We start from the raw sequence: 22,032 nt of genomic DNA on the forward strand, positions 1-22,032 counted from the left end.
TTATTCCTTTCTGGAACCATTTTAAAGCTAATTTCTCCTTTTTTGGGTCCCGTTTGGGTAACAAAGGCCTCAGGTTCAACCCCTAGCATCTCCAGTTAAAATGACCAGGAAGGAGATGATGTGAAAGACCTCTAGCGGAGACCTCTATCTGCTGCCAGTCAGAGTAGACAATGCTGACTCTGATGGACCAATAGTCTGACTCAGCATAAAGCTGTTCAGAGATTTGACTATATAATTGCAATCGAATCCTTTGTCAAGTCTACTTAATGGGGCTTATCCCCAGGACAGTGACTTTAGAATTGCACTGTCAGACACCATGCTATCTGTTAGAATTACTTGGCTGCATACAGGAGTCACAAGGATGGTGAGTTGTGTGCAATGGTGAACTAGGATGATTGTCATCCCCCCCACACACAGTTCCCCTTGCTAGAAACCAGATGCAAAAAAAAAAAGTGAAAGGGGAGAAGGGAGAAAATTACCTGACTTGGTTACCACACCATCTGCCATACTTTTTTCAAAAAAAACTGCTGAACAATTCTCAGATCTCTTTATAGGGCAGCAAACCATCTGTTTAGATTAGGATTTGGCAGGTGCAACCTACCTATGTTCACGCAATCCACAATTCAACTTACTTTCAGGACTGTTTGAAATCACCTTAGAACTTTTTCTTTTTTTATCTCCCTGCTTGTCACTCATATTCCCAAATGCTTTTTCCCCCCAGTCAGTGGCAGTTGTACCACAACAGTAGCCCAAACACATACAGGTGACTGTGGAAACCTCATGACACCGTAGGGAGCAAATAAGATGGGCAAACAACTGCTGCAATATCTCCAATATTCCCACAACATGGGAGAAGCTAGCTTTGTGATTCAAATCAATGATGATGATGACGATGATGATGATAATTTATGACTCTCTGGACCCCAATTTTCCTCCTTATTCACATAGTTCCAGTGGGGCCAGTTCATATATTACGAAGTACTTGTCACTATCGTTAGGAATATGGATCAGGTGTGTACTCTAAATTCATGTTTCTTATGTGTGTATCAGCCCAATTAAGATTGGAATCATACATGGGAAAAGGGGGCTTAAATACTCCCCACTCCATTTTTTTTAACTGAAGCGACTATTTGCCTCACAGGGAAAACCTGCACATACTGACAACTGCATGTAAGTTTACACAGTGGAGTAAACAGTAACTCCCTGGGGCCAGTTCAGGTCACAAAAACAGCATGCAGTTGGAGGCTTAACTCCCTCTCTCCCTGCGGTCCAGATCTGAATCATTCCTTTACACACCTGAGAACTACAGAACGCCCAGAATTCATCTGACCCAAAGTCCTCATGGACTTTGTAGTGTTTGAATTGTCCCTTAAATCTTCAGACTAATTGTGAAAACAATCCAGAGAAAGTTATATATACACATCTTGATTACTTACAGCCTTGCAGCTCAGTTCTCATCATGTTTATTCAGAGCTAACTCTCACTGGGTTCCATGAGGCTTGGTTCCTAATTAATGTGCCTGGGATTGCAGCCTTTATGTTCTTCTGATGGAACCCAAAGAGTGTTTTGGGGAGTGTGTTGTGAAGAAGGTGCCGTCAAGTCACAACAGACTCATGGCAACCCCTACCATGGGGCATTCAAGGCAAGAACAGCATTGCCTCCCTCTGCATAGCAACTCCAATTTTCCCTGGTGGTCTCCCATCCAAGTACTGATCATCACCAACCCTGCTTAGCTACCAAACTCTGACAAGCTCAGGCTAATCAGACTGCAGCATGTTGTAAACACAAATACAAACCACTTTTTGTAGTGGTAGTATTTGCCACTCTCTTGATCCTTGGCTTGCCTGGATTGTATTTCCAACTTATTTGCCAAAATAGGGTGAAGGAGCATCTAATGAAATGTCATTATCCAAGGGTGTTTTTCCAATGGCATTAAAGGAGGCACTGATAAGGAAGGCACTCTATTAAGGAAGCCTTTTTAGATCAAAAAATTGTGACCACAAATAGGTAGACTTCAAACCTGTCTTTGGGGGGTAAGGAGGTTATAAAGAACGGTGGCAGAGGAATAGTAGGGCTCCCTGGATTAATCATTTGGCCTCAGCCCATTCCATTCTGGCTTCAGGCCTGGTTAAGGACTGCAGACTGCTTTGGTGGTCAATCGCTGTTTACAAGAGTAGGGGTAGGCAAGTATTTCAGATGCCATTACTGAGGCCTGGTTGACACTCATAAACAGTCCAAGCTTCCTTTCAGCCTCTCTTTGCTGACTAAGTATTCCCCACCCTTGTACCAGAGCTCACACCACAGAGCCTTTAAAATAAAGAAGGGCAGGAACAAAAGAAGAAAAGCAGCATGGTCACAGAATACTGATTCTGAATCCTCTACCACAGTCTTTTGCCTATAACAAGATAGAAAAGACATAAACCATTCCAGTGCTGTTTCTGTTACCACTACATCAATTTTGAAGAGTTTCAATGGAATCAGGTAGTCTGCCCTGTCAATGGCAGCAGCGTTGACAGACAGCAGCAAAGAGGAATACCCTGTATCGCAACCTTCCCTTGCAACATGCAATCAATAGAAAGTGTTGGTTCTGTTCCAGGTCAAACTCTGCATGCCTGCAGCAACAGCAAGACTTAGCATCCACTGCTGACTGCACACATGCTCTATGATCTTCAGCAGGTGCTTCAGGGAGGGTTGCTGTCCCCAAGGGCAGAAAATGTAAAAAAACCTTCCACTTAAAGAATCATTTATTTCTCTTTCTCGATGTTGCACTACGCCCATCAAAAAGCAACCCAGAACATATCTCTGAAAATGCCAGTGCTGTAAATACTTTAGAGAGGTGACATGGCAGCATAAGCTTGTAATGCTGGCAAAAATAAATGCTTACAGATTTAATAATAGCACAGTTGGATACTATACTGACATTTATCCAAAGAAATTCTTGTGGTCAAAGATTCTGCTTTATCTGAAGCACCCCCTCATTCAAAATATTGATTCCTATGGTACTTTGTCAGCCCTGGTTAGTATTTGAATGAGAGACCTCTATGGAATACCAGGGTGGCTACATGGAGGCAGGTAATGGCAAACCACCTCTGAACGTCTCTTGCCTTGAAAACTCTACAGGATCGCCCTAAGTCAGATGTGACTTGACAGCAACCCGCACAGTTGGATACTACTATACTGACATTTATCCGAAGAAATTCTTGTGGTCAAAAGATTCTGCTTTATCTGAAGCATCCCCTCATTCAAAATATTGATTCCTATAGTACTTTGTCAGCCCTGGTTAGTATTTGAATGAGAGACCTCTATGGAATACCAGGGTGGCTACATGGAGGCAGGTAATGGCAAACCACCTCTGAACGTCTCTTGCCTTGAAAACTCTACAGGGTCACCATAAGTAGGGTTGCCAAATGTTTTTTGGCCGGGAGCGGGGGGCTCCCGGCCGGCGCCTTAGGCGTGTGCATCCCCCGGCAGTGACATTGCACACTCTTTGTTTTCCCCTCAAATGGCGTGGCCCCGCCCCCAGCATGTGACGTCACTTCCGGGTGACGCGCACACGGGGGTGGGGTTTCCCCCGGGCCCCGATTCCGTGGGAGCGGAAATCGGGGCTCGAAAGCGGGGGGAATTCTGCCCCCCTGGGGCATTTGGCAGCCCTAACCATAAGTCTGTTGTGACTTGACAGCAAAAAAAAAAAACCTTTACTTAAGTAAATATTAAAGAAAGTGTAACAGTCTTTTTAAAGAGATCAATATAACAAGTTCTCAGTAGCACAAAAAGGAAAAGAAACATATCTGACCAATTTCTGCGGGTGAAAACAGTAAGCATGCTTTCAATCACACAGAAAACTTAAGCAGAATGTAGAATATTTTACTCCTCAACAGTATAATGTTGCTGACTGATACAAATGAGAATTTGTGATTACCCGAATAAATAAAATAAAAACAAAAAAAACACTGACATCTTTATAATACATGCACAGACATACAGAACACAGTATCAAGCAGATACATAGTTCCCACTTGCAGAATGCACATTATTTACCTATGCAAAGGTTTCAATTACTTCAGGTAAATAAGGGCACAATTCATAGAAATATAGGTTGGATCTTTTCCAACTTATGCTTTTAAATTTCACACCACATCCTGATTACACCACATCCTGAGCAGAAAGGTGTTGTGAACAAGATACCATTAAATGGTTTAATAAAACAAACCACAAAAATATTTTAAATTAAGCTTCCAGATTTAATTTAAGGTGATAAAAGTCTGAATTTGACATTTAAAGCCCTTTATGATCTGGGTCCCTAATACTTAAAGGACCGTGTCTCCCCATACAAGCCTGGATGGACCTTAATATCCTCACAAGGTTTGCTCCCTTTTCTCTCTATAAAGGAGATGAGATCTCTGGTCACCTCGGCAAAAATGTTTTCTATGGCAGGCCCATCCTAATGGTCTTTAATTGTGTTTATGTATGTTTTAATATGTGAGGTTTCTGGTCAGCTTTAATTTGCTCGTTTTATTGTAAACCACTTTGAGCAATAAGGAAAAGTGGTATAGAAAAATAGTAAATAAATAAGAATTTGTTAGGGGAGAACAAATCACTAGCCATTCTGAATTGGGGGGGGATATTTTCTTGAGTCCAAATGTAGTGATATTTTGAATGGTAATCACGAACCAAAACTAAAAGTTCTTGCTAGCCCTCTGGAGTATTTGAATGACCCAATATCATATTATCAGTAATGGTCAAGGAAAATAGTAGAAGGGGGGAAGACCTGCAGTGACACTAGCAATTCTTGTTCTCTTGGACCAACACAGCATTAATTAATGCCCTGTATTAGAGATCATAACAGGGAGCACTTTAGAGGTGGGATCTTAATGTCCAAGTATAATATAAGCATGTGTTTGCACAGTTGTAAAACACATGATATAACAGAATTCATGTGACCACGTGCAGAATTCTTCCTCATCACAAACAGTCCTACACATATCTATGATTAGAAGAAAGAACTTCCAGGTCAGGACAGTTCAAGAAGACAACTGGCTATCACAACATTAATGATTTACAAAGCATGTCCTGCCTTGCCTTTTGCATACTTATCCCAAACAAAGTCACACTATATTCAGTACAACTGGTAGTCTTCAAAGTGCCACGAGACTGGTTTTCATATTCAGTTGAGTTTTCTTCCAGATAAGCTGGCAATCTTCAGCCCATCCTAGAGTATTTTCTAATGATATTATACAACTTATCTTAACCCTGCTATTCCTTTTGTATGCATATGTGAACACTGTTAACATCAGACAGAACAATTTTAAAATATGGTTATTAGAATGACAAAGAACATAAAATCTGATTTAAGCATACCTCGAGATGGGGGGGGGGAGCAGACTAATTTACTAAGGAATTAACATTTCCAGATGGGTAGCTGTGTGTGTCTGTAGCAGCAAAATAAATCAGGTACCTTTAAGACTAACAGAATTTATTCCAGCATAAGCTTTCATGAGTGGGGGGGGGGGGGAGTTTGTGTGGCTCATAAAAACATTGACCTATAGCACATGGATGTGATAAAGTGAATTCTGATTCACCAAAGTATATGTAGGAATAAGTTGTTAATCCTCAAAGTGTCACTGGACTCCTAAGGAATGAGCAGGAATTCACCCTCAGGACATGCATGGACACCTTCCTAGACCCCCCTCCCTTTTTTTTCTCATTCAGCACTTGTCCATTACTGATTGTAAAAGGCATAACTTCCCACCTAATGTCATGATGCAAACACACACCAGGCGACTGAAAACCCCTGTCAAAACTGCATTTAACCAAGGGCAAGGGCTGAGCTTGCCATGGCCACATAAAAGCATGATTGAGGAAATCCCCTCTTTTTAGCAACCTTCCTCAGATCCCCCAGTAGAACAAGAGGAGCCAGCAGGCTGGGGCAAGCCTTCCAAGAGGACCTACGAGCTCCCACTCCAAGTCCTGCCTCGGTCTGTCCCCTGAAAAGACTACCAGGGAGGCAAAGAGACGCGCCTAGCAGCTGGGCTGGTGACTGCAGGAAGCTGCCCGCCTCAGCGGCTGTTCCGTCAACCCTCCCTCGGCCCCTGGGGTGGCCCCGCGTCCTTCTCAGCCCCTGTCCCATCCGCAGCGGCGGGAGGGGAGGCCTCCGGCGCAGAACAGCCACGGCTGGGATCGTCGCGCCTCAGCTCTCGCCCCGCCAGGCCTCAGCCCGCCCGATTACCCGATATATACCTTCCAGCGCTTCGAATATCGCCTGCGCCATCTTGAAGCCGAGGCGGCCGCGGCGGAGTAACCTAAACGGGCATTGTGGGAAGGGAGGCTGGCTCGGCCGCCAGGGGGAGCTCGCGACGGCGAGTTGGGGAGGAGAGGCCGGCTGAGGGAAGAGCCTCTCTGAGGGAAATGTATGTGGCTGAGTGAAGCGCTCGGGGAGGCGGGCGTGTCGTGCTTGTAGGAAAGCGTGATCGGTACCGGGTTTTATTTGTCCCAGACGCGATCTTTAATACGCGGGCACAGTAGAAAAGAGCAGGAGTCCAGTAGCACAAAATTTGTGGCAGGCTTTCCTGAGTCACTGCTCGCGGTTCTGGAAAGATCGCTTTTCTTTCCAACGAGGCTTTGAAGTCTGCCTGGCAGGCAGAAGTTCCACAGGCAGATACTCCTTTGGGGGTCGATTTTTATTTACTATTTCGTTTAATTACTCTGCAAAGGTATGAGATGGTTTTAGACCGTTTCCCCACAAAGCAAATACAGACAGACGCACACTGCACGGAACCCCGTACAGTGGTTCAGAAATGCTGGCATATGTGTGAACTGGAGCTGGCTCTAAGGAGGCTGGGTTCAGTCGTACATCCCACAAATAAAAATGTAAGCGTGGTGGGATTGCAAATTAAAGCTATTTAAGGATTAAAGGTTAGCGGATCTCAAGAGCTTTGCCATTAGTCTGACTGTAAGAAACAAAGGCAGGCTGCTGGTGATGAGGGAGTAAATCTCATTGGGTTCAATGGAACTTATTTGTGAATAAACTCAGGGCAAGGGGAGCAAGTACTGCTTTCATGCAGATGAGGTTCTGTGCGGGGCTCATAGCCTTTATAAATTGCTTACCACAGGTGTGATGATGTGACAGAACATACCTATGTGTGTGTGTGATGTGCTCTCAAGTCGCTTCTGAATTATGGCAACCCTATGAATTAATGACCTCCAAAATTACCTATCATGAACAATAGTGCTCAGATCTTGCAAAGTAAAGGCTGTGGCTTCTTTTGTTGAAGAGAAGTCACTCCATCTCATGTTGGGTCTTCCTCTTTTCCTACTGCCTTCAGCTTTTCCTAGAAATATTGTCTTTTCCAGTTTGTTCTGTCCTCCCATTATGTGATCAAATGATGACCTCCGTTTAGTCATTTTAGGTTCTAGGGAGAGTTCAGGTTTGATTTCATCTAGATCCCACTTATATGTCTTTTTGGCAGTCCATGGTATCTGTAAAACAACATCACATTTTGATTGAATCAGTTTCCTTCCTGGCAACTTTCTTCAGCTTTCACAATCATGCATAGTAATGGGGAATAAGGTTTCCCTTGCTCAAAAGCCAGTCGAATCCGACTCTAGGGATGTGGTGCTCATCCTCGTTTCCAAGTCGAAGAGCCAGCTCTGCCCAAAGATGTTTCTGTGGTCATGTGTACGGCATGACTAAACACGAAGGCACATGGAACGCTGTTACCTTCCCACTGAAGCGGTACCTATTTATCTACTTGCAATTTCTTGCTTTCAAACTGCTAGGTTGGCAGGAGCTGGGACCAGAGACAGGAGCTCACTCCGTCATGCGGCACTCGGCTCTCGAACTGCTGCACTATTGACCTTCCGGTCTGCAGTTCAACATTTTAACCACTGAGCCACACTTCATTACACCTAAGGATCTTTTTTAGTTCCTTCATGGCTACACTGTCCAGTCTCAGTCTTTTGTTGCTTTCTTAGTTTTAGTCTCCATTTTGATTGAGGACTGAGCCAAGGAATGGAAAATCTCTGACAATTTCAGTTTCTTCATTGTCAACCTAGCACCCACTGGAAACATGTAGTGCTAGTGTATATTGTGTGAATTAGTACAAATCTTTTGCATCTCGACTACAACATTCTGTGATGCTTTTTCATGCAAGAATCTGATCTTCCTGGATTACACATAAAATTTTCACATCATCTCACTTTTCAGAAACAATTCTTCCTTAGTGGAGAAAGTAAAAAAAATCTTGATACCAATCAAGACTCCATTAATCTGGAGTTACCAGTTACTTTCTTGCATTTCTGTTTCTTTGGGATGGTGCTGATTGCTGCCTCCTGTACAATGTCACACAAACCTCCGCCCATAGTTCTTCAGACACTCTATCAATCTAGTCCCTTAAACCGGTTCTTCATCTCCCCTGTATATTCATCAGGGATGTGATCTAGGTCAAACCTGAATGGCCTAGTGGTTTTCCCAACTTTCTTCAGTTTAAGTCTGAATTTTGCAATGAGCAGCTCATGATCTGAGCCAGTCAGCTCCAGGTCTTGTTTTTACTGACTGTATAGAGCTTCTCCATCTTTGACTGCAAATGATATAATCAATCCGATTTCAGTGTTGCCCATCTGGTGATGTCCATGTGTAGAGTCGCCTCTTAGGTTGTTGGAAGAGGGTGTTCGCTATGACTAGTGTATTCTCTTGACAAAACTCTGTTAGCCTTTATTTTGTTCTCCAAGGCCAAACTTGTCTGTTATTCCAGTTATCTTTTGACTTCCTGCTTTAGCATCCCAGTCCCCTATGTTGATAAGGACATCTTTTTTTGGTGTTAGTTCTAGGAGGTGTTGTAGGTCTTCATAGAACCAGTCCACTTCAGGCTTTTCTACCTCAGTAGCTGGGGCACAGACTTGGATTACGCTGGCGTGAGGAGTGGTTTTGCCTCCACAAGGGACCAAGAGGCGCTCCTTAAAGAGGCACAGCCGCCCCCGCCCCACCCGCCGGTTCTCCCACGAAACCTTTCCCGGCCTCCTGCCGATTTCCCCAGCGCCTCTGAGTTCCTAAGGGCAAATTGCGCTCCTCGCGCCTCGTCTCCCAGCGGCAAGTTTCCTCTGAGTTCCTAAGGGCAAATTGCGCTCCTTGCCGCTGGGAGAAGAGGCGCAAGGAGTGGTTTTGCCTCCAGAAGGGACCAAGAGGCGCTCCTTAAAGAGGCACAGCTGTCCCCCCCCCGCCGCCGCCGCCGCCGGTTTTCCCGCGAAACCTTTCCCGGCCTCCTACCGGCTTCCCCAGTCGCCTCTGAGTTCCTAAGGGCAAACTGTGCCTCCTCGTCCCCCAGCGGCTTTGCCAGCGAAAGTGGTTTTGCCTCCAGAAGGGACCAAGAGGCGCTCCATAGAGAGGCACAGCTGCCTGTGCCGGTTTTCCGCGAAACCTTTCCCGGCCTCCTGCCGGCTTCCCCAAGCGCCTCTGAGTTCCTAAGGGCAAACTGCGCTCCTCGCGCCTCGTCTCCCAGCGGCTTTGCCAGCGAAAGTGGTTTTGCCTCCAGAAGGGACCAAGAGGCGCTCCTTAAAGAGGCACACACACCCCGCCCGCCTCCCACGGGTTCTCCCGCGAAAGCTTCCCCGGCCTCCTTCGAGCAGGAGCGGAACTGTTTTACCGGGAATCGCTTTCCACGCGGAAGCGATTTCTCCGCGCTCCATTTCCCTGTATTGTGTTCTCTAACCAAATCGTCTCTGCTGGCTGGGTCTGGAGTCTGGACTGTCACTGTGTAGCTATGGCCCCTGAAGCGATGTTGAAGACCTTGCTCTACACCGTCAATTCCTTGTTGCAGCAGCAGAAATACAGGGCTGCCCTGGCCGTCGCCAAGGGCTTCCGTAACGGAGCCGTGTAAGTCGGACCGGGGTCGAGGGGGGCTCTGCCTCGCCCATCTGCATCCCCACCCTATCCCTTCCCTGCTTGGAGGCTTGCTTCCTAGCCGTCAAGGCGGGGGTTGAGTTAGCTGGTGTGGGCGGGAGCGGAGAGAGAAGATGCCTTTCCTGCTCGGCGCTTGGGTGGGGTGGTGGGATCAGGCTTCCGCATGTGGTAGCACAGCAGTCCAAGGCCATTCTTTAGGATTGTACTGCAAGACAGGGCATAGGGTCGTTCAGATCTCTTTCTTTGGGCGAAAGTGACGGTCAGGTGCCGTGTTGGCCAGTCAGGGTATTCTGCTGCACAGTGGACAAACTGAACTGGTTCTGATGGCCACAGTAATTTCTAATAGTGGACGGTCCAAAAGCTAGCAGGGATGTTTATTCATCTTTAAAGGACTTGTTTGTTGATGATCAGCTACTGTTCTTTGGAAGTTCTCTGCTTGCGCTGTGCTTGAGTTATGACTAAACTTATGGATCTTTAAAAATATATGCCAATAAACAGGTGCTGATGTATTTCAGAGAGTGATGAATCCTCCTTCAACTGACTTTTTGGAATCGGGAAATAGAATGTGGATTTGGCTAGTGCATTCTGATTGGCAGACAGAAATGAAAGGAAAACCCAGCATCAGTTGTGGGCTTTTTTTAGTGCCCAGGCATGGAGCCTCAGTTTCATTTGTGATAACTTAAATTGCACTGGTAACTGAACTGTGTTGCTTTCACCCTTAATAAGTGACATGTCTAAAATCTGTCAATTTTAAATAGGCTGGCACAGGTTGGCTTTGTTCCTTTCATGGGGGCTGCTGCATGCAGGGCAAACTAGTTAGGTTGTATAGTCTGTATGCTCCACCCCCACATGTGGTGAGAGGTATGCTCCACCCCCACAAGGTGAGAGGTAATACTTGAGAGAGTATTGTGCTCTATAAGCCAAAGGCTGCAGTCTGCTTGGCTGCTTCATGGCTAATAAGATAAACGAGTCAAGCACTGGATTCAAAGATAGCTGTATGCATGTGTTTTATTATTTTGTTTCTTTTTCTGTGACAGGTATGGAGCAAAAATTCGTGCCCCCCATGCTTTGGTGATGACTTTTCTGTTCAAGAGTGGAAGGTACATTTTTAGGCACCTCTCTTTCTCAGCTACTTATACCACTATTTTATAAAGTCATGAGATTACATAAATTCCAGCTCTTGCTCTCTTTAAAAAGCTGTGTGAGCATATAAGACCTGCTGCTTCCACACAGTGACTATTTTCTGCGTAGTTTTCATTATTGCTGCAAATGCAGAGGCATTCACAGTGGCAACAAAGCATCCACATGGACGTTTTCCTTGTACTTTCATTGCCTCTTCCCTCCATGGATGTCAGCTGCATAAAAAGAGTTAAAATCTCCCCCAAACTGTTAAAGCAAGACAACTAATAAAGCAGCCCCCAAGGTTTTATCTAAAAGCTTGGGGAAATAAAAGCATTTCACATGGTTTGTAATTTTGGCATGAGGAGCGTATCTCTGAAGAGGGAGTTCCACAGTCTTAGTGCCACTGCAAGACGGACCTGTTTCTGATGCAAACTCACTTTGCTTTAATCAGAGCTGGGGTGGGTGGAATGAAGCATAACCTCTGACGATGACCTTAACAAGCAGGCAGGTTCATATAGGAGAAGGTGATAGTTATAGATCCAGGTGGGCAGCTGTGTTGGTCTGAAGCAGTAGAATAAATTTGGAGTCCAGTGGCACCTTTAAGACCTACAAAGGTTTATTCAAGGTATGAGCTTTCGTGTGCATGCACACAGTGTCTGCTGACATAAGAGGGGGATGTAGTGTTAAGTGCCCTCCATGCCTGAGAGGAGAGAATGAAGAGTCCCAGTCACTTCCCACAATTAGAAAAGACACCTTTAGACATTTATCTGCTAGTTTGACATATTTATTGCTTTACAACTCTCGACTTTATAACCTTAACTTGTTATTTAGTGTCACTTTGCATATCTTGAACATCATCATGTTGCATTTTAATTTGCTGTTCATTCTCTGGTGATAGCTATAGTTACATTTGTATATAGAATGGTATGTTGATATTCTAGTGCCAATTTAAAAAAAAAATTGAAAAGGTCTTGGTGGCCAAGGGGAGGGGGGGTGGCACTATTGGGGGACTGGGCCAGGGAAACTGCAGGGAAACCTACCACATGTAAGCCCCATTGCCACTGCACTCAATCTGCAGCCATGCCAGCACTGGGAGAAATCACAAAATCCTGTCCCCGGTTGAAAAACACCAGGGTCTCTGTAACTTGTATTGTACTTGCTAGCTGTCCTTCCCAATGTATTTTGAACTAGCTAAACTTTCTGAACCCTCTTCCAGAACAGCCCCACCTGCAGCATGTTGCAACAGGCCTATCTGAATGCAAGCAGAGCATGGATAGATATGAATTCTCACTGATTTCTTGAAGTGGATTATAGGCAGTGACTTGGCAATCCGTTTTTGACTGAACATGTTTTTTTTTGGGGGGGGGGTTATCTGCAATAACTGTTTTTCATTTTCTTTCTTCAGCTTAAGGGAGAAATTCAAAGCAATTGCCCAGGCAACGTACACACATTCTAGAAACCTGGCATATTTTGTATTCACATACAAGGGACTGAGGGCCTTACAGTCCCAAATACAGGGAAAAAAGATCCCATTTCACTCTACTCTTTCCTTGCAGCCTGTATTGGGGGCTGGTTAGTGTTTGGGGAAAATAATAATATCAACAGTCAGGTAAGCAACAAAGTCAGTGTTCAGACTGATCTGGATTTGTACCAGTGATATACATAAAGAATGTGAAGTAATGACAGTCATGCATGTTGCTCCATAGTGGTTCTCATTTGTTGGCTTTCTGTATAGGCAAAACTCTTGGGAGCACCAATTTTAGCTACAGACCAGTTCTTCTATAACTTCTACTCAATGAGGTGCCCCAGAGAATGATGAGAGGAAAAGAATAGTATTATGACAGTACAGAGTTTTCTGGACTCTTCATTGTGGCCACTCTCTGTGTTCCTTAAAACAGGTGAGGGAGCCCGTGCATTCTCTGTGGTTCATGCAATAAGCCCTATGCTGATTCATCTGAGTACATCCTGTAGAAATGCCCACTGTAAAAAAGATAGCATGATGAGGAATAGTGCTGAGTCAAATGAGATCAGAATTAAATAAGTCAAATAAAGACCAAAATGTTAAGGTTTGGTCTGACTATAAAACACAGCTTAGCCAGTAATGTGATATTGATTCTTTACCAGTCATAGGCCAATGAAACTGTATGAAGTATTTCTATTATTTCTTTCAGTCTTGCTTCCCATTTATTTCATTGGACGATCTCAAATTTGTGTTTTTGTATTAATCAGAATACTCTCCAGGATCTAAATTGCTCACAATTAAAAACAAAACAGTTATTTGTAATGAGGATGATAGTGAGGTATGCGATAGTTTCATGGAATCAGATAAATATGGCAGGAAGAGCATTCTTTTATAGCAGAGTTTATGCACTGAATGAATTCTACTTTTTGACCAGAGTCCCCAAAGTGGCTCTCAGTGGGTAGTATCCTACTATATGTGTGCAGTAAGTGCACAGATTGCCCACATTGTCCTCCATCATTGCAGCTTTCTCTGGCCCCCAGAAAGATCATTCCCAAGATCACAGGATTTGTGCAAAGGAAAAACCATGACGGTTGGTGGGCTGTGGCAAGGAGCCAGTGGGGCGTAGTGGTAAAGAGCAGCAGACTCCCATGAAGCCCTCTGGGTGACCTCGGTCCAGTCACGGTTCTCTCAGAACTCTCCCAGCTCCACCTATCTCACAAGGTGCCTGTTGTGGGGAGAGGAAAGGAAGGAGACTGTAAGCTGCTTTGAGACTCCTAGAGGAAAGTGGGGTGTAAAAACCAACTCTTCTTTTTCTGTAGAGGAACAAGGAGTTGAAATTGCTCTCTCTGCTAAACTGCACATGCCGATTGGGAAGGAGGGATGACTTCAACGCCTTGTCCCTCCACACTCCAGCCCACACAACCCTTGCAGCTTGTCCTCCATGTAGGTCCCATGACCCTGGGACTGATCCCTAAAGGAATCAGAGAGCATTGCAAGAATGTAGGGGCTACACCTTCCACACATTGTAAAATGCAACACTTCTTTTTTTTAAAAAAGAACACCTTTCAGTAAAACACAATCCATAGCATACACGGACCTGTGATAAGAGACACAGTTGGGGAACAGAGAGAACAGATTGAAAAGCAGAATTTTAAAATTCTGATTTCATAGACAAAACATACGTAAACCAACCTGTCCCTTCCTCAACAAATGCTTTTTACCAATGTAATAACTGAGGGGAAATATGGAAGGGCTCGGGTTGAGTGGAACCAGGAACAGCCTGGAGGACTCCAAATGTGGCTTGACTGTTCTTTGTGAGTGCCTTTACTGTCAATATGGTAAAGCAGCATTTGAGAGGAAGTTGCTCACATAGCTATTGAAGGAAGTGTATTTTGTAACAGATGCAGCCTGTAGCTCAGCCCTCTTAAAATGCAAGTAGTGCAGCTGAAAGCGTACAAAATCATCCCATTATGAAAAGCCCTCTCAATCCTTTTTTTTTTCCTTTTTTTTCTCAGTCCTAAAACTCTTTCCTCAGAGTAAGCCTCATGGAATAAAATGGGACTTATATCTCAGTAGGCTTGTTTAGGATTCCTCCCACAGTGATCTCTCTTTAAGATGAGGACTGGTTGAAATAATTATTTCGGAATATGTTTCTTGCCTAATATGACTTCAACTCTTCCTCCATTTAGATAAACATGTACCTGTTGTCTCGTATCCTGTTTGGCCTGTCCCGACTGGCAGTGGAGAAAGGTTACATCCCAGAGCCAAAACAAGATCCCTTCCCACTCTTTGCTGCCTTGGTTTGGGGCATTGTTCTGTGGCTCTTTGAGTATCACCGCCACACTCTACAGCCCTCTCTGCAGTCCTCCATGACCTACCTATATGATGACAGTAATGTCTGGCATGATGTTTCTGACTTTCTTATATATAACAAAAGACCTGCTAGCAAGTAGTCTTTGCAATATGGCACATTCCAGCAGCACTGCTTATTTTTTTTTCCCCTGAAAACACTTGACTAAAAACTTATGGTTGTTAATATTGTGTATAAATCTGTCCTTCTGTTCCGGCCTAAATATTCTGTGTAATCTGGTGTTCTTTGTGGGATAAATGTTAAGAAAGCCCATCTTGCAACCTGGCATGTTGCAGTTTCTTATAAGGTCCCTATTTTCTGCAAGGGGACTTTTCCACACTAACAGCTGTGGAATTTTTGAGGGATGGGAAAACAAGTTGTAAATTCACTGACCTGAAAAAGTTCACACAAACTGGAAGAAAATAGTGGATATAGTTTATATAACACAGTGAAAATATTTTGTATAATGTTGAAATACTCAATGATGTATTTAACACTCTGAATACATTTATATGCAATAGTACCATCACTGTGTCCTTTATCAACAACCGAGGAAATTGGTTAGATCTCTTCAAGGCATGTTGAAGCTTAAGTTCTGAACATTTGTGTGCAAGTCTCATACTTAGAGACATCTTTCAAGATAGTCTTTGTAATATTCATGGACTTATCGATTCCCCTTAACAATATAATGCTACTAAATGGGTATTTGGCAAATGGAGGGATCTTAACATTTAAAAACTAAGCTAACAGAGAAAAGTTTAGATAGGAACTCTCAGTCTGGGGCAAGTGATGCACTGTATTCTTGGTGCCGGGGGTGGTGGGGCAACACTGGGAGGGCTTCTAGTGTCCTGGCCCCACTGCTGGACCTCCTGATGGCACCTGGTATTTTTGGCCACTGTGTGACAGAGTGTTGGACTGGATAGGCCATTGGTCTGATCCAGCATTGGCTTCTCTTATGTTCTTAAGTCTTCCTAAAATTGTGATATGTTTTCAGCACAGCAGTGGTTCCTTTTAAATATGTAATCAACGTTTATCAGTAAGCACAGGACATAAACATACAAGGTGCATAGGTGATTAAAGCACTAGACAAAAAGAGGGGTTTTTAATGGGGTGAAAGGAAGTATAGGAAATATCAGAGTATCTGTGATTATGAAAGTAATTAATAGTTTTTTATACCGTGCAGACAGATGTACATCAGAGAGTGGCTTTGGGGTAGAAAGAAGAATGCGGAGGTATTTCTGACCTGCTGACCTATCTTGCTACCCCAACACTGTCAAAAGCTTTGATATGTTTACACCACTATGCTGGATGCTCAGGTCTTCAGAGAAGCCTCATAACTTCCCTTACAGAAAAAAACCCCAAATTTTTCTCCCCAGTGTTATCTGGAAAGCAAATTTACAATATGTACCTAGCTGGAACATGGCATATGGAGTAAAAATTCCAAGGCTTAGTATTGTCATTAAAAACTAAAAAAAATGTTTAAGGAAATCAGAGTTGATATGGCATTTAAGAGTAAAGGGGGGCAATATTTTTAAAGGAAAACTACAACCAAAAAGTAGAAAAATACAAGATTCCTGTATTGCCTGGCATGGTGTTTTGCCCAAGCTAAATTCAAGCTTGCATTAGGTTTCAAGCCATTTCCAAGGATTTCAGTGCTTGTGAGAGCAGACAGCTTGCTTTCTTGGCACCTGAGTACATGGAGTTCCAGAACAAGAAACTCTGGAAGATTATATCATAAGCAAACTCTGTTCTAACTTGGATGTTCCCAGGCAGAAGAGAATTCCCCTGGATCAGGGAAGAGATCTTATTTTGTACCTTCTACGGGGCTGAAAGAGTGCCTAATCAAGATTGGCAGAAAAGTCTTCTTGGCTGATGAAAGGATTGCAAAAGTAGCCAGTGAGAGAGAGACAGAAATGAAAACAATATGAAGAATAATTTCCCCTATGAGAGGAGGGGCTGAAAAACCGGCAATGCAGAGAAGAGTAGGCAATTTTAAGATCTCATCTTAGGGGGGGAAACTGTATGTCTTGTTGACTACTTTGATTTGTGGGTCAGACTTTCGCGACTGTTTTCTCAGTATCTGCTGGCTTCCACTGCTGCCTTTCCTGGGAAGCAGGGCTATAGCAGATAACAAGCCATACGATGCTATGCTATAGTGAGTGAATGGCTTGTCTTGGTTAGTTTTCTGAAGGTGACTCAACCAGACCAATCTCCCACTAAAAAACCCTTTCTGCCTCTCCCCATACACATTTCATTGTTACACATGTGCATGTGTTATGAATGCTCAAGTTCCAGCAAGGCAGCCTGTTTCGCACAGATATTCAGAGGTGCATTCTAGTTACACAGCCATGTGAGGTTCTCTATGCCTGCATGAGATCTTAAAATTGCCTACTCTTCTCTGCATTGCCGGTTTTTCAGCCCCTCCTCTCATAGGGGAAATTATTCTTCATATTGTTTTCATTTCTGTCTCTCTCTCACTGGCTACTTTTGCAATCCTTTCATCAGCCAAGAAGACTTTTCTGCCAATCTTGCAAGAAAATATGCAACTGTATTTGACCATAATTGCAGCCACTGGCAAAGTCTGGTAATAGCATGTGTAAGAAGGCCTCTGATTAAAATGTGGTTTGATTGGCCAGCTGATGCCTTAAAGTACCTTCTCAGAAGTGCCAAATGGACTTAGAACAGTCATTTTATCAACATGTCTGATGGAATTTTAAGACTGGAGGTGACTGCAAGCCAAATAATAACAGAAAAGTAAAAGACGTTCACTGAATCATCTGGGCTTGCCATATACTAACCTTGCACAAAGCTTGGGGAGAGAAGCACAGTATCTTTAGGGGATAAATTTTTTTAAAAGAGCCAAAAAGGGGGCTTGCAGCAGGGGAAGGACTCTGCAAAAGCTTCTTGCCATAGGAAGTTCCACAGTACTTGAAGTGTTCCATTTATTTTAGTGTAACATACTTTCACATATATTGTGTAAGAGAGGACTGAACTGAATTTCAAGCAAATCTATTTTGCAAGGTGTTGATTACAAAGTAAGACAAATAAAATTAATTTGTGGTCTCTGAGGATTTGTTTCTATATATCATTGCTTGCTTGCCAATTTTTCTTAGTATAACATTTATCCCTGGGAAATAAAGAAGGTTCCAGTTTGGTGTAGTGGTTAAGAGTGGCAGACTCTAATCTGAAGAACCAGGTTTGATTTTCCCACTCCTTCATATGCAGCTGCTGGTGTGACATTGGGTCAGTCACAAGTTATCTCAGAGCTGTTCTCTCAAGAACTGTTCTTTCAGAGCTCTCAGCCTCACCTACCTCACAGGGTGTCTGTTGTGGGAGGAGGAAAGGAAGGAGATTGTAAGCCACTCTGAGTGAAGGGCCGGGTATAAATCCAACTCTTCTTCTTCTTCTTCTCTTCCCCCCCCCCCAGCATAGTAATGCTGGTTTAAGGTATATATGCTTGTTTGTGTTCTTCTGCAGTGTTTTGCTATGATTGCTCATTTGGTCCCCATCTATCACCTTGTATCCTTGAGAATCTGAGTTCATACTGGATGCTGTTTTCTATTCATTTGCACCTCTAAAACCTGATTCAAAATCTACTAACCCTCATCTCCACCACCAAATTCCCTGTTTTACCCTTTCATATGCATTTGAACAGACACATACAGCATCCTGCTTCAAAACATTCTTGTTATTTTAAGGCAGTGACTTTCTCCTTGGGCTCCCCCCCCCACCTCACCACACTGAGTTGCTTCCATGCAATGACACGGTCTTCCTTTCACTTGTTGACACCTAGAGATTCAGCATAAAACCCTCTACTGTTTTTCCCCTTTAATGTCCATGTGTATGCTGTTCTCCTGGCCTCAGAATATTAACACAGCCTTTTCAAGCAAACTGTCTGAGACTGTAACTATCTGCAATTCACAGAGCACAAATCTGCCATAAAACAAATCAAACTGGGATCCCACCACAGCAGCGAGCTTTACATATCTGTCTGGGGCAATTAGCTGTGCTTTTAAAAGATTGCTTTCCTGCTGTGTAAGGGTAGAATGCTATGCTATAAAGTCAGTCAATTTCCCAGGGAGGTAGCGGGAATAATTTTCGACAATGTTTAACATCCACCACTGTTTCTACAGCCTGATAGGCAAGGTCGAATCCCTTCTGCCACTAATGTGACCGAACAATGCCAGTGTGTGCTGGGGAAGTGAACTAGAAATAATGGGTATGTCTGAAGACTCTTGGATACGTAGGTTCCATTCCTCACCCTCCCTGATTGTATTGTTTAGCAAGCTAAGTCTTTGGTTTGGTTCTAATGCTAATAAGAAAGAAATACAAACAGGAATAAGAAGACAGTTTGAAAATCCACCTCCCAAGCAGCCCATCACGTCAACATTAAGCAAGTCCCAAGCATCCCCGCTCTGAAGAGCAAAACAGACACGCACATGAATTGTGTGTTAACAGAAGCTCAACTGTGGCTTCTCATTGAGTGCTTAGCTCTTTTGTGTTTTGTTCAACAGGAAATCTTGGTTCCCAGTAAGGCTGGGGGGAATATTCACCCCAATCTGATTTGCCATGACTCTGTGGCACTTGAATAGCATTTGTTTCCACAAAATGGAAGAATACTACAAGGAGCCCCCTGAAGATGCTGTTCAAAGTACTTCAAAAATGTTTCAAGGAATTTGGTGTCGAGCATTTTAACCAAGTAAACAACTGCATCCATATAATGCTTTAGGGAAATCAAATAGCTTCATTTTTTAGAAAAATTGTCTTTATAGTCTTAAAGTGTATTCCTCATTAAGGTCCTCTTCAGAAATCTGAAGTGTTACAAGATAATCTTTGCCCTTTTGTATTTTTGTAAAGGCAGTAAGAATGAGCTTCTCGACAGATATTTTCAAGTCTTGGTTGGTAGGTAATTGCTATGTTTTATATATATGATGAACTAATTCAATGGAACAAGTGATCCTTTGACAATACCAAGTGCCTTGAAAATGCCAGTTTGCCTTTCTGCACATTAGTTAATAAACAAATGCATCCAAAATGTTTAGATTTGTTTGGGTAAAATAGCTTCTGTATACTTAATTGCTGCTTTCCCAGATCGTTCAAACTGGTAAACAATAAATGGTCACATTACATTACCTACCTAATTGGATATGTGTGGAATATGGCAATATTGTGTGAAGATGGCAATATTCTTATTTTCACCCATTGTGTGAAGATGGCAATATTCTTATTTTGCAAGGTATCCATATATTGGGAATCCACTGTCAATCATACCTTCTCAATGCATGCCATCTTTACAGATGCATTTGTACATGCTTTTATCACCTGGTTTTTCCCTCATGTAAGAAAAAAAAATGTATCAAGTGACCTTAAGAAAGTGATTGGAGGTTTTTAAAGCAACAGAAATTCAGGCTTTGGGGGAATGTAGCAGTAACTAATTGCACTTTTTGGCCTACTAGAAATGTTAACTACTACCATATCTGAATTAATGGAAATAGTGGGACAGGCTATCATCCTGAGGCATAGGAATCATCCTGAGGCATCCTGGTGCTATGTAATTATTTTCTGCTTTACTGGTGATAAAGAAGCCTGATGCTGTTCTAGGGAAGCTTTTATTTTTAAACAGCAAGTGCAGGATTAAAAGGCACCCACTGATTTAAAAAATCCTATGTACACTCCCTTTTTGCAAGTCAATATTCTCTATTTTTTATCATACAGGGGATGATTCTTCGGTCAGTTATGCCATCCTCAAAGACAGTAGTTTTCATAGGTCCTGCAGGCAAACAATGGTGTATAATAGCACTGGGCTTAGTTTGCTGTCTTTATACAACCTAGCCCGGTGAAATTATATTCTATGGAAATATGTAGCTTTTTAATGTTTGGGGGTTGATTTTTGCATTTGTAATGTAGCATTTGGCAATGAAACGGCTGGATTTTTTTTTACAAATGATAATGGTACTGAGATTTAGATCGGGCTGAGGGGCTGGATCCAGCCAGCATTTGGGCTGGTGCAAAAGGGAAGAAGGTATGCTCTTTGACCACCCAAAAAGCTATGCTAGGGATCATGGGACTTGCATAGATAAAAGTCATGTGTGATGGGGGCTGCAGTAAGAAAGAACTGCAGGGTTGAGCTAAAAAGCTGGCTGTATCCTGCCCTGAAAGTCTCCATCTTTCTGGTTACATGTTTCTGACAATACTGGATATACTGAAACATATAGTTACCAATAGGCATTAGTGCTGGTTAGAATATTCAATAGAAAATACTGTGTAGGAGGAAATAAAACTACGGGCTAGTAACTTTTGTTTCATCATGATAGCATCCAACTAAATACAAAATGTCTGATTTAGGTTTCTGTATAATGTTATGAGATTTTCTCCCTTAAAGTGTTGTTTTGAAAACCTGTTTCTATACCATCGTAAATACGTTTGCAAATGTAATAGAGAACACTACAGGATGGATACAATGGCTTTACAAACAATACAAAGGAAACAAATTTACATTCATTTTTTTCTAGAGATTTTACAGAGTTGATTCAGATTTTTCACACTCAAAAATCATTCCAGAATAAGAATTTTTGTAGAAATGTAACGTGTCTGTCAAATGTAATTTGGCACCTGCCATCTTAATTAAAATGATATGTAAATTATAGCAAGCAATCAAATATGCATATTAGCTGCAGCTGTCCATCTTATTACTATACGTTGAATGTAGCCTTGCATGCTGATTGACAGTGCAATCCCAAACAGTATTATTACCCTTTCAGGATTATTTATTCCATAAAGTTAGTAGAAGACTACAACTCTGTTCAGGATTGCATTGTTTAATTGTGTGTCACAATAGCATGGAAAAGATAAACAAGTTAACAAATGTTATTGTCATTTGGTGTCTAGTAGCGCTAGGAAATGAGAGATCTGTAAAAAATAACCCACCCACCCCAAAAAGCAGTTTAACAGTGCAATCCCAAGAGTACTTTCCTGGAAGTAAGCCCCATGGAATAGATCTGAGTAGACCTGTTTAGGATGGCACTGCTAGTCACCCTTTAATGTTTCTTGACACAATAAAATAAATGTGAGTTATAGCATATGCACAGAGATAGGTATATGAAAGGCTGCCCTGCAGGTAGTTATCGACGTATAGGATTGAGGCTGAAGTTAAGCAGGTTTGCATCTGGTGAGTGCCTGGATGGGATTCCTCATGGGACTCCT

The 22,032-nt window shown here is 42.9% G+C and overlaps 2 protein-coding genes across 3 annotated transcripts in view; one reads left to right on the plus strand and one right to left on the minus strand.

Moving 5' to 3' along the window:
- The window catches only part of ZNF341 (zinc finger protein 341), a 35,854-nt gene extending 29,577 nt beyond the window's left edge, over positions 1-6,277 (minus strand). For both annotated transcript variants that reach the window (XM_015410386.1, XM_015410385.1), the window contains exon 1: positions 6,238-6,277. In XM_015410386.1, coding sequence (XP_015265872.1) covers positions 6,238-6,268 — 31 coding nt within the window. In that variant the 5' untranslated portion in view covers positions 6,269-6,277. The remainder of the gene's footprint in view (positions 1-6,237) is intronic.
- Positions 6,278-9,682: 3,405 nt separating this feature from the next.
- PXMP4 (peroxisomal membrane protein 4) lies at positions 9,683-15,636 on the plus strand. Its single transcript, XM_015410384.1, is given in 5 exon segments — positions 9,683-9,868; positions 10,933-10,995; positions 12,423-12,555; positions 12,558-12,626; positions 14,669-15,636. Coding segments are annotated over 5 exon segments (642 nt in total). The 5' UTR covers positions 9,683-9,755; the 3' UTR covers positions 14,933-15,636.
- The last annotated feature ends 6,396 nt before the right edge of the window (positions 15,637-22,032 follow it).

Source organism: Gekko japonicus, unplaced genomic scaffold, assembly GCF_001447785.1.
Source record: "Gekko japonicus isolate JY-2015 unplaced genomic scaffold, Gekko_japonicus_V1.1 scaffold1819, whole genome shotgun sequence".
Lineage (NCBI taxonomy): Eukaryota > Metazoa > Chordata > Lepidosauria > Squamata > Gekkonidae > Gekko > Gekko japonicus.